The sequence below is a fragment of the Mobula hypostoma genome, chromosome X2 (genome assembly GCF_963921235.1).
Source record: "Mobula hypostoma chromosome X2, sMobHyp1.1, whole genome shotgun sequence".
In the NCBI taxonomy this organism is placed as follows: domain Eukaryota; kingdom Metazoa; phylum Chordata; class Chondrichthyes; order Myliobatiformes; family Myliobatidae; genus Mobula; species Mobula hypostoma.
In genome coordinates this window covers 6586835-6600341 of record NC_086129.1, presented here as the reverse complement: position 1 = coordinate 6600341, position 13507 = coordinate 6586835, and the positions used below count along the sequence as shown (strand labels likewise).

General features: G+C 48.4%; 1 protein-coding gene across 1 annotated transcript; it reads right to left on the bottom strand.

Moving 5' to 3' along the window:
- Positions 1-203: 203 nt before the first annotated feature.
- On the bottom strand, positions 204-5520 carry LOC134340934 (gastrula zinc finger protein XlCGF57.1-like). Its single transcript, XM_063038535.1, has 2 exons — positions 5499-5520; positions 204-2632 (listed from the first exon to the last, which is right to left on the bottom strand). Exon 2 carries the CDS (start codon positions 1901-1903, stop codon positions 590-592), a length of 1314 nt encoding a protein of 437 aa, XP_062894605.1. The 5' UTR covers positions 1904-2632; positions 5499-5520; the 3' UTR covers positions 204-589.
- Positions 5521-13507: the final 7987 nt, after the last annotated feature.

Here is a 13507-nt window from a genome sequence, read left to right as displayed (position 1 = left end):
TGCATCCCACAGTCCTGTTATCTCGAGCCATAACAGGAACATTGCTGCTACAGAGAAACCGTTACTTCAGCAGTAAACATTACAAAGAAGCCATTACATTAGCAGTGAAACCTTACAGCGCGTTACACATAAGAGAAGCATCTGGCTTCCCTTGGGCTGCATTCCCTGGAGTTCAGGGGAATGGGGGGCAGGGGGTCGGGAGAGGAATCTAATTGAAACATTCTGAATGTTAAAAGCTGTGAACAGATTAGATGTGCAAAAGATATTTCCCATGGTAGGGGAGTCTATAACAAGAGGGCACAACTTCAAAATTGAAGGACATCCATTTGGAAAAGAGATGAGGAGAACTTACTTTAGTCAGAGGGTGGTAAATTTGTGGAATTTGTTGCCACAAGCAACTGTGGAGGCCAAGTCATTGGGTGCATTTAAGGCAGAGAGAGATAGGTTCTTGATTAGCCGGGGCATCAAAGGGTATGGGGAGAAGGCAGGGGAGTGGGGATGGCTGGAAGAATTGGGTCAGCTCATGATTGAAAGGTGGAGCAGCCTCGAAAGGCCGAATGGCCTACTTCTGCTCCTATATCTTATAGTCTTAACTGAGATGTCTGAGTGAATCCTTTCCCACATCCAGAACAAGTGAGTGGCATCCCCCAGTGTGAATTCGCTGATGTATTTTAAACTCAGATGACCAAGTGAATTCTTTCCCACAATCTGAGTACGTGAACAGTTTCTCCCTAGCGTGAATTTGGTAATGCCTCACAAGTTTGGATGACTGACTGAATCCCTTCCCACATTCAGAGCAGCTGAAAGGTTTTTCCCCAGTGTGAACTCGCTGATGCACCTTCAGTCGAGATGACCGAGTGAATCCCTTCCCACATTCAGAGCAGGTGAATGGCCATTCCCCAGTGTGAAGTCGCTGATGTTCCTTCAGTTGAGCGGAATGGGTGAATCTCTTCCCACATTCTGAGCAGGTGAATGGTTTCTCCCCAGTGTGGTCTAACTGGTGTGTCAGTAGTCGAGAACGCCGAGTGAACCCTTTCCCACAGTCGGAGCAGGTGAATGGTCTCTCCACAGTGTGAACAAACTGATGATCTTTCAGCTGAGCTGCATCGGTGAATCCCTTCCCACATTCTGAGCAGAGGAATGGTTTCACCCCAGAGTGGATTTGCTGGTGTCTCAAGAGTTGAGATGACCGAGCAAATACCTTTCCACATTCAGAGCAAGTGAACGGCTTCTCCCCAGTGTGAACTCGCTGATGCTCCTTCAGTACAGATGACCCAGCAAATACCTTTCCACATTCAGAGCAAGTGAACGGCTTCTCCCCAGTGTGAACTCGCTGATGTACCTTCAGTTGAGGTGACTGAGTGAATACCTTCCCACATTCAGAGCAGGTGAATGGCCTCTCCCCAGTGTGAAGTCGCTGGTGTGTCAGTAGGTCAGATGACCGAGTGAATCCCTTCCCACAGTCTGAGCAGGTGAATGGCCTCTCCCCAGTGTGAACTAACTGATGTTGTAGCAAGTGATTTGACAGAATGAATCCTTTCCCACAGTCTGAGCAGGTGAATGGCTTCTCCCCAGTATGAAGTCGCTGGTGTGTCTGTAGGTCAGATGACTGAGCAAATCCCTTCCCACAGTCTGAGCAGGTGAATGGCCTCTCCCCAGTGTGAACTAACTGATGTTGTAGCAAGTGATTTGACAGAATGAATCCTTTCCCACAGTCTGAGCAGGTGAATGGCCTCTGCCCAGTGTGAACTTGCTGGTGAGTCTGTAGGTTGGACGATTGAGTGAATCCCTTCCCACAGTCTGAGCAGGTGAATGGCCTCTCCCCGGTGTGAACTCGCCGGTGTCTCTGTAGTTTGGAGGAGTGAGTGAATCCCTTCCCACAGTCTGAGCAGGTGAACGGCATCTTTTCAGTGTGAACTCGCTGGTGTTCATTCAGTTGAGATGATTGAGTGAACCCTTTCCCACATTCAGAGCAGGTGAATGGCTTCTCCTCAATGTGAACTCGCTGGTGTCATTGTGTTGTGGTTGAGTGTGTGAATGCCTTCCCACCGTCTGAGCAGGTCAATGTCCTCTCACTGGTGAATTTTCTGATATAATGGCTTTTTGCTTGTAGAACAGGTGGAGCATCTCACTATGGTGTGAACTTGCTGATGTATCTTCAGATTGGATGACTGAGTGGTTCCCCTCACTCACACAGAGTGGGTGAATGGCCTTTTCCCCACTGTGAACTCACTGGCGTGTCTGTGGGTAGCCTGTGAGTGAATCTCTTCCCACACTGAGAGAAGGAGAATGGTATCTCACTACGATCAATTCTCTGGCAATTCAGAAAGTCAGACGTTTGAATGCCTTGTACGATCAATGCAGTTGAAGAACTGATCTCCAGTGAACAAATGCTGGTGTGTTCTCAGCTCCCAGTTCCAGTGAATTTCACAGAGTTAAAACAGAAAACTTAATTTCAGACATGAAATACATTACTGGCTGGGATGAGATAATTCCTCATCTCGAAGAATCAACAACAGATGTGTTGGTGTAGCAAAGAAAATATCTGGTCACTCCTTAAATATCCAGACAGCAAAACTGATGTGTTGTTGTGTTTGAGATTCCCGTACACAAGTGTTCTGCCATTTCAAACCTGTAAAAATATTTGCAAAAGACATCAATGGGTGAAGGACAATTTTTCAGGAGAGATTTCAGTCTGTGGTGAGAACATAAGAAATAGGAGCAGGATTTGGCCATCTGGGCCTTTGAGCCTGATCTGCCATTGAATAAGATCATGATTGATCTGGCCATGGACTCATCTCCACCGACCTGCCTTTTCCCCAGAACCCTTAATTCCCCAACTGTGCAAAAATCTATCCAATCTTGTCTTGAATATATTTACTGAGGTAGCCTCCACTCCTTCACTGGGCAGAGAAATCGACAGATTCACCACCCTCTAGGAAAAGCAGTTCCTCCTCATCTCCATCCCAATTTCCTCCAAATCTTAAGGCAATGTCCTCTAGTTCTAGTCTCATCTACCAGCGGAAACAACTTTCCTGCCTCTATCTTACCTATTCCTTTCATAATTTTGCATATTTCTATATGATCTCCTCTGAATGTGAGCTCTGGCATCACAATTTTACGAATTTCAACACAAGTTGCGGGTACTCAACCCCAGGATACTGTGGGAAGTGAGGGAGGAAATTGCTGAGCCTCTGGCGATGATCTTTGCACATCAATAGGGAGATGAAAAGTACCAGAGGATTAGAAGACACCGTTCCCTTTTCAAAAAAGGGAGTAGAGACAAGCCAGGAAATTACAGACCAGTGGTTCTTACTTCAGTGCAGGGCAAGTTGTTGGAGAAGCTCCTGTGAGGCAGGATTTATGAGCATTTGGAGAAGCATAATCTGATGTGGGATTGTCAGCATGGCTCTGTCTAAGGCAGATCGTTCCTTACGAACCTGATTGAATTCTTTGAGGATGTAACAAAACACACTAATGAATGTAGAGCATTGGATGTAGTGAACATGGCTTTCAGTGAGACTTTTGATAAGATTCCTCATGTGAGGCTGATTCAGAAAGTAATGAGGCAAGCATCCAAGTAGATCTTGCTTTGTGGATCCAGAATTGGCTTGCCCACAGAAGCCAAAGGTGGTTGTAGATGGTTTGTATCCTGCATGGAGGACGGTGACCAGTGGTGTTCTGCAGGGATGAGTTCTGAAACTCCTTCTCTTTGTGATGTTTATAAATGATCTTGATGAGGAAGTAGAAGGGTGCTGATGACACAAACGTTGAGGGTGTTGTGAAGAGTGTGGACAGTTCTCCAGAGGTTACAGCAGGATGCAGATAGGATGCAGAACTGGCAGATGGAGTTCAACCCAGATAAGTGTGCTGTGGCTTATTTCGGTACATCAAATTTGAAGACAGAACAGAATATTACGTTGGTACTATTGGCATTGTGGAGGATCAGTGAGATCTTGTGGTCCATGTCAATTTTACACTCAAAGCTGCAGTGCTGATTGATTGACAACGTTGTTAAGAAGGCCTTCAGCAACCATGGAACTGAGTTCCAGATTGGTGAGGTAATGTTACAGCTATATAAGACCTTCTTTAAACCCACTGAGAGTCTTGTGTTCAGTTACCACATTACAGGAAGGATGTGGATACCATAGAAAGACTGCAGAGGAGATTTACAAGGATGTTACATGGAATGGAGAACATGCCTTATGAGAATAGGTTGAGTGAACTTTGGAGCGACGGAGGATGAAAGGTGACCTGACAGATGTGTATAAGATGATGAAAGGCATTGATCGTGTGGATAGCCAGAGACTTTTTTCCTAGGGCTGAAATGGCAAACACGAGGGGCATAGTTTTAAGGTGTTGGGAGTAGGGTCAAAGGGGATGTCAGAGGTAGGATTATCACACAGAGAGTAGTAGGTGCATGGAATGCACTGCCAGTGATGATGGTAGAGGCAGATACCATGGAGTCTTTTGGGAGACTGTTAGATATGTACATGGAGCTCATGAAAACAGAGTGCAATGCGGTTGGGAAATCCAAGGCAGTTTCTAGAATAGGTTACATGGACGGCACAACACTGTGGGCCGAAGGGCCTGTGATATATTCTAGATTTCAATGTTTCTATATGCACTCATCTTCTAACAAGGCACGGATCAGACATTCTAACTGACCACCAAATTCTCTGACTGTATTCCTGTCTGTGTGAGAATGGGCTATTTCTGACTTCAATCAACCTAAGACTTGGCTCAATTTGTCTCTGTCCTTTGGTATTATTTCAAGTTCTAGTCATGTTCCACAAGACTACAAAGAGCACTTGTTTCTACATGTATGATCCTGGAGATTTACTAATTACTCAGATACCCTCCCACCAGCTGATTGACAGTGATGAACCCATCGATGGCAATGCCAATGAATATAAAGTGGAAGGCAGTGGCGATTCACATTGGACTGTGGCACTTTCGTGATGTGAAAGCCACAAGTCACTTGTCATCGAGGCAAAGGTGTTTCATATCGTTATTTACTCAGAGAGAACTAAATCTGACGGAAGGTTTTATTTCCATACAGCTCAAATTGACATTTTCACTGACTGGAAGGTGAACTCTTCAACCGAGATTAACTGGGAACTACTCGGATTTACATAGCTGAAACACGGCAGTGTTTGGGAGATACATTGGCTCCCATTTCTTTCGACTGCAGGGGAACAACGCTTGGTAGTATCATCCATGGCTGCCTCTTTACCCAGAAGGCCCCACGAACCAGAAACCTATCTGTCAGCCACCGAAAGATCCAGCGATGCGCATGCGCCGCAGAAACGGCGGCGGCCCAGCGCTCATCAGCCGAAAGCCTGGCGGCACTGGGTACGGATCGTGGGGCTGAGAAAGAGGGAACGGACCGGGGCTGTCCTGGGGTGCAGGACCAGTGCGCCAGGAGCTCACAGTAATAGCCCGTCAATCACGTTTCAGACGCCGCTGATTAATTCCCCACCGGAGACCCCTCCTACCTGCGGCCGGTCTTTGTGAGCCTCTCGTCCGCTGAGCGCATGCGCGACATTTGGGATTACCTCATACCTCTGCGCATGCGCGTCTGAGCAAACAGAAGAAAATCTGCAGATGCCGAAATCCAAAACAACAGACGGAAAATGCTGGGGGAAAGTCAGGGAGACAGACGGCAACTATGGAGAGAAGTGAACAGTCGGCCTTTCAGACCCAGACCCTTCTTCAGCACTGGAAAGGAAGGGAGGGAGTCAGAATGTGGGGCAGGTGAGGTGATAGGGTAAACCGGGAGAGGGGGAGGAGTGAAGTAAAGAGCTGGGAAGTTGATTGTTGAGAGATAAAGGGCTGGAGAATAATAATAATAATAATAATAAATACTCTATTGATTCCGAGTGGGAAATTCATTCGTTTCAGCAGCAACATCTAAAAGCACAGCAAGCAGCGGGCAGACTTTACTGAAAATAAACTACAGAATAATAATATACACAATAACACTGTATCAGTCTGCAATAATAATGTATGAAACAACAATGCAGAGACTATTGAACTATGATGTGTGTCCACCTGTCGCAGAAGATTTTTGTTACGATCCTTGTGAGGACGGAGCTGAGTGAGTTTGTTGAAAAGGGGTCGGCGGCTTTGCTGCCTATTCAGTAGGTCATGGAGAGGATGTTCCGGATTGTCCATTATCGATAACAGTTTGTTCAGTGACATCCACTCCACCACTCACTCGAAAGAGTCCGGGTTGTGGCCAAGGATGGATCCAGCCTTTCTGATGAGTTTATTTAGTCTTTCCCAACGTAAAGCAGCGAAGAAGACTGCACTCGCTACAACAGACTGGTAAAAGATCTGCGACATCCTGCCTCACGTGTTCAAGGATCTCGACTTCCTAAGAAAATAGAGTCTGCTCATCCCCTTCTTTTAAACAGTCTTGGTGTTGGTTTTGCAGTCATGTCTCTCGCCGAGGCGAACACCCAGGTATTTGTCCTCCTCCACCATCGCAACTTCTTCTCCCAGAATGTATCCAGGACTCATCACAGTCCTCTCCCTCCTAAAATCTATCACCATTTCCCTGGTTTTGACCACGCTCAGGAGCAGGTGATTCTTCCCTCACTATTCCACAATCCTGTTAAACCAGCCCTCTGTACCCCGAGTCCTGCCCATCTCTGATGCACCCAACTACCGCAGAGTCATCAGAGAACATCTTTAGGTGGCCAGACTCAGAGTCGCACTGAAAGTCTGAGGTGTTCAGTGTGAACAGAAACGGAGAAAGGACAGTCCCTTGTGGGGCTCCAGTGTCACTCACCTCCACCTCAGGCACAGAACCACCCAGCTGTACAAACTGGGGTCTATCAGTCAGGAAGGCAGTAATCCAGGAGAGAGTGAATTTGTCTACGCCCATCCTTGCTCAGACAACGTGGCTGGATTGTATTGAAGGCATTAAAGAAATCAAAAACAGTGACTCTCACAATGCCACCAGCATCATCCCGGTGGGAGTGAGCTCGCTGCAACAGGGAGATGATGGTATCATCCGCTCCCTCATAAGGTTGGTAGGGAAACAGTAGAGGGTCCGAGGTAAGTCAGGACCGGCCTCTGCATCACCTTCATCTCATGAGATGTGAGGGCGATTGGTCTGTAGTGATTGTCCTCATTAAGTTCGGATAATTACCATACTGGGTAAAGGACCAAGGCAGGAGTTATTCCACATCTTTTCCTGACTCGGTCTCAGATTGTCAGGGTGCACCAAATTGCCAGACAGCAGGCTCGTACAGGCTTTCAGTACCCTGGGGATGATACTGTCGGTGTCAGCAGATGTAGTCTCTCCGGCTGTTTCCTACCCGGACCTACATTCACTGTCCGTCTCCCGGATGGCCTCATCTGCACAAGGTGCACTGAGATGCAGCTCCTGAGAGACCGTGTTAGGGATCTGGAGCCGCGGCTCGATGACCTACAGCTTATTGGAGAGAGTGAACAGGAGATGAAGCAGAGCTACAGGGAGTTAGTCACCCCGAGGCTGCAGGAGTTAGATAAGACGGTGACGGTCAGGAGAGCGAAGGAAAGAGCTCTGGTAGTGGAGGGGTCCCCTGTGGCCATACCCCTCAGTAATATTTTTCTCGTTATGAATACGATTGAGGGGATGACCTGACAGGTCGAACATGGCGATCGGGTCTCTGGCACAAAGCCTGGTTCCATGGTGCAGAAGTGAAAGAGGAAGATGCGAAATGCGGTAGTCATAGGAGATCCCATAGTGAGGGGAACAGACAGGAGGTTCTGTCAGCCTGATAGAGATACCCGCATGGTGTGTTCCATCCCAGGTGCCAGGGTACGGGATGTCTCGGATCGGGTGCAGAGTATTCTGAAGGGAGAGGGTGAACAGCCAGAAGTCTTGGTACCTGTTGGTCCCAATGACACAGGTAGAAACAGGGAAGAGGTCCTGAAGAGAGAATTCAGGGAGTTCGGTAGGAAGCTCAAAAGCAGGACCTCTGGGGTAGTAATCTCAGGATTGCTGCCTCTGCCACCTGCTGGCGAGTGCAAGAATAGCATGATCAGGCGTATTAATGTGTGGCTGAGAGACTGGTGCAGGGGGCAGGCCTTCAGATTCCTGGATCATTGGGGCCTCTTCCGGGGGAGATCCGACCTGTACAAAAAGAACGGGTTACACCTGAACCCAAAGAGGTCCAATGTCCTTGCGGGCACCTTTAATAGGCTGTTAGAGAAGGTTCAAACTAATCTTGTAGGGGTGTGGGAACCGGGTGATAGGGTTGTGGAAGGGGAAAACAGAAATAAATCAAAGATAGCGTGCCACAGAGATAATCGAAAGATCGGGCAGGAGATGAGGCATAACCACAGGGTAGATGAGTTGAAGGGCAATAATGACATGGTGCAGTTAAAACAGAAAGCAACAAATACTGGACTGAAAGTGTAATATTTGTCTAGCCCCCTGGCAAGCCTCAGGGTCGCTCAGCTCGCTGTCGTCTAGGGAAACAACCCTCGGCCCCGCCAAACTGGGTAATTAGTTTGTGTGGATGCTGTGTGATGTACCCCACCCCGCCCAAATAACAGACAATACACCAGATACAATTAAATGAACTACAGTTTATAGATATTACTAGAATCATATTTTAATAGAGAATAAAATATAAAAGGAAAATAAAAGGCGCCACACTTATCAAAGCTCTATCTCTTCGTGCACAAACAGTTGGAGCTCAGGACCCTCTTCCTTCACCCTGCGATCCCCTCGGACCACCTCGACCTGCCGCCTGCGACCAAAAACGGTGATCGACCAGACGCTCCACACGAGTCCGTCTCCGTCTCCTCTCCTCGCCGAACACCACGGACCTCGGACTCCTGATCGGGGTCCGACCCCGTTAACTGACTCACAGCACCTTGTCCATCCTCACTCTCTCTCTTGCGCTTTCTGCCCCAAAACCCGCGCATCACAATAACTTACAGACACACAGAAAGAATAACATCTATCCCAATTGGTTCGTAACATCCTCTGATCAATAACATTATCCAACCAAACTACTAGCGGGAGGACATTCTCAGCAGATAATATAACAAAGAAGCCATTTCAATTATAACATAAAAAAGAATCATTGTAATTAGCCTACGCAGTAACATAAGAGAAGAAACCCCTTACATTTGAATGCACGGAGCATAAAAATAAAATGGATGATCTTGAAATTCAGCTACAAATTGGCAAATATGTGGCCATCTCTGAAACTTGGATAAAGGATGCCTGCCATTAGGAGCTGAACGTACAAGGATATAGGGTGTATCGGAAAGATAGGTGAGTAGGCAAAGGGGGTGGCGTGGTTCTGTGTACAAGAAATAATATTAAATCATTAAAAGGGATAACATAGGATCAGAAGGTGGAGAATCTCAATGCTTTGAATTAAGAAATGGTAAGGGTAAAAGGACCCTAATGGCAGTTAGATACAGGGTCCAAACAGCAGCCGGAATATGGATTATGGAGGAACATTTCTTTCTGGACACAAAATACCCTCCAACACCACTCTCTTCCCTCTTGCGGAACCAGTCCTCACTGTCAATTATTACTCCTTTGGCTCCTTCCACTTCCTTCAAACAAAAGGTGTATCCATGGGTTCTCACATGTGTCCCAGCTATGCCTGTCTGTTTGTCAGCTATGTGGAACAGTCTGTTCCAAGCCTAAACAGATGTCACTCCCTCACTTTTCCTACTCCACTGGCACTGCTGCCTGCACCAATGCCAAACCAGTCGACTTCATCGACTTTGCCTCCAACTTCCACCCCAACCTTAACTTTGCCTAGTCCATTTCCAACACCTCTCTCCCGTTTCTCAATCTCTCCGTCTTTATCTCTGGAGACAGTTTATCCATTGATGTCACTGACTGTCACAGCTACCTGGACAATACCTCTTCCAACTCTGTTATTTGTAAAAATACCTCCCTCTTCACTCAATTCCTCCATCTCCGCTGCATCTGTCCCCAGGGTGAGGCTTTTCATTCCAGAATGAAGACGATGACCTCCTTTTTCAAAGAAAGGTGCTTCCCTTCCTCTCCCATCAACACAGCCCTCCACCGCATCTCTTCCATTTCACACACGTCTGCTCTCAGCCCATTCTCCCGTCATCCCACCATGGATAGGGTTCCTCCTGTCCTCACCAGCCTGTGTGTCCACCACATAATTCCCTGTAAATTCCACCATCTCCAATGGGATCCCACCAGCAAGCATCTCTTTCCCTCCCACCCCCGTCCAGCTTTCCGCTTTCCATTGGCATCACTCCATATGAGTCCCTTGTCCATTAGCCCCTCCCCACTGATCTCCCTCCTGGCACTTATCCATGCAAGTGGAACAAGTGCCCCACCTGCCCCCTCACGTCACTTCACCTGTCAGCCCGTCGGGGGTTATCTGCCGTATCTCCATTCCCGGCGAGACCTCGTGTATATCGGTGAGACACGACTGCTTAGCCAAGCACCTGCACTCCATCTGCCAGAAAAAGCAGGATCTCCCTGTGACACCAATTTTAATTCCACTTCCCATTCGCATTCTGACGTCAACCCATGCACCCCCCCGCCCCCCCCCCCCCACACACACCACTACTGCAATGAGGCCACACCCAGACTGGAGGAACAACACTTTATATTCCGTCCGGGTCGCCTCCAACCTGAGGTCATGAATGTCGATTTATTTGAACTTCCGGTTATGCCCCGGCCCCACCTCTATTGCCCATCCCCTTTTCCCTTTCTCCCCTTATCTCGCCTGTACATCACCTCCGTCTGCTGCTCCTCCACCTTGTCTTTCTTCCATGGCCTGTCCTCTCCTATTGGATTCCCCAACCTCCAACCCGGTATCTCGTTCACCAGTCAACTTCCTAACTCTTTGCATCTCCCCTCCCAGTTTCACCCCTGACTTTGTGTTTCTCCCTCCTCTCCCCACACCCTCTAACACTGACCCCTCATCATTTTCCTTCAGTCCTGCTGAAGGGTCTCGGCCTGAAGCGTCGACTGTACTCTTCCATAAACGCTGCCCGGAGTGCTGAGTTTCTCCAGCATTCTGTGTGTGTACTTGGATTTGCAGCATCTGCAGATTGTCTCCTGTTTGAAATAAGAAGCCTGCTGGATATTTAACCTTCACAGTTGCTGAATGCAGAGTGACGTTCAAAAGTGACTGTTGGTTTTGAATACTGTAATTATTACTGTTTTTTATCAAACATTTTATACATTATTGGCCTAAGTAGTTACATTTTTGTTTGTACAGAGACAGGGAAGTGCTGAAGAAGGGTCTCAACCCAAAATATCAATTGTTTTCTCTTTTCCGTGCATGTGCTGCCCTGCTGAGTTCCTCCAGCATTTCTGTGTGTTGCAATAAGCTGCAAGCTTTGACTAATTAAGAGTGTGCAGTGAAACCTCCCCCATCCACTGTTGAGGAACCTCATTACATCGGCCGTGGATGGTCAGGGCCCACATCCCTCTTTTGTGAGGCATCTCCCCCATGTGCAATGGATGTGGTGGGACAGCCCCCTCCCCTGTGAGAAACCACTGTCATCAGCCATCGATCTATTAGGATCACCAACCTCCACTGTGAGAAACCTCCCCCATTGTCCATGCATGGACTGGATCCACCACCCCCCGCTGTGAGAAACCTCCTCCATTGCCAGTGGATGTGCTGGGATCACCAACTCCCCTGTGAGAAACCTCCCCCATTCTCCATGCATGGATTGGATCCATCACCCTCCCCTGTGAGAAACCTCTGCTAATGGCCATGGATGTGCTGGGACGACCAGGCGACCCTGTGAGAAACCTCCCCCATTGACTGTACATGAGTCGGGACCATCACCATCACATCTACGTCGGCCATCCATGGGAAAAATGGAAACACTCTGGGAGGGATTTAGTGGGAACTGGAATCACATCGGTAAGGCTGTGGTCCAGGCCATTCTGCCCCACCGTCCCATGCTGATAACTGGAGCTTAGCCAGTCCTCCTGCTGAGCCACTCAGCTCCATCGTTCTGCAATGGCTGTCTGAACCCCCCTACCACATGACCTGGGCCCAGATAGTCATGGTGAAATAAAAACAGAAATTGTTGGAAAATGCAGCAGGGATGAGACCTGGGAGAGACTGGTCATGGGGTCTTCAATCTGGGACAGAGTGCGTCGGGACCTTCAGTCCAGAAGAGACCTGGTGTGAGAACAGCAGTCCAGAATACACTGGGTGTGAGACCTTCAGTCCGGGAGAGACCGGGGATCGGACCGTCAGTCCGGGAGAGACCGCGGATCGGACCGTCAATCCGGGAGAGACAGGGGATGACATCTTTAGTCCGGGGGAGACTGGTGACGGGACCTTCAGTCTGGGAGAGACGGGGGACAGGACCTTCAGTCCGGGAGAGACGGGGGACAGGACCTTCAGTCCGGGAGAGACGGGGGACGGGACCTTCAGTCCGGGAGAGATGGGGGATGGGACCATCAGTCCGGGAGAGACTGGGGATGGGATCTTCAGTCGGGGAGAGACTGGGAATGAGACCATCAACGGGTCAGCGAGTGGTTTGCTCTCCCAGTCTCTGCTGAACTGAAGATATCATCCCCTGTCTCTGTCAGACTGAATTCTCACCCCTTAGTCTTTGTCAGTCTGCAGCGATTCACTCGGTCGTCTGATCTGCTGCCTCTTCAGCAAGTTCACACTGGGCAGACACCATTCACCTGCTCCCACTGTTGTAGGGGATTCACTCGGTCATCCAGCATACAGAGACACCAGTGAGTTTACACCGGAGAGAAGCCATTCACCTGTTCCATTCGTGATTCACTCGATCATCTCACCAGTATTGGTACACCAGTCAGTTCACACTGGGGAGAGACCTTTCACCTGCTCAGACTGTGGGACGGGATTCAGTCATCCACCCTTGTGAGTCACTACCGAGCTCACACTGGCCAATAAGTTTCAATAAGTTGCTGAGTTTGATGAACAGCAGCAATATTTGCTGAGTTCGGCACCGACAGTCAGTTTTGAACTTTCCTCTGGACTCAGCAACTGAGATGGAGAAATATCCAGCATGCAGCTGATTGAAAATGTCTCCCCAGTGTGAACCCGGTTGTGCAAGACAAGGTTGGATGACCGAGTGAATCTCTTCCCACATTCAGATCAGGTGAGCAGCCTCTGCCCAGTGTGAACTGACTGGTGTGCCAGTAGGTGGGATGATTGAATGAATGCCTCCCGACAAATAGAACAGGCGAACAGCTTCTCCCCAGTGAGAACTCACTGATGATTCCTCAGACTGAATAAGTGTCTGAACCCCTTCCCACGGTCTGAGCAGCTGAACTGGGCTTCTCTCCGGTGTGAACTCACTGATGTTCTTTCACACAAAACGAAAGAACAATGTCCACCCAGGAAAAACATTGGGGCAGTCAAACTCAGTGATAAGCAAGGCATGAGTTAAGGTTTGAGCAAAAAAAAACTCATTGCAAAGGGCAAAATAAGCTTTCATAGCAACAAGGTGACATCTATTCTGAAATGTTAATTGTGTTCCCAGTGTTTAA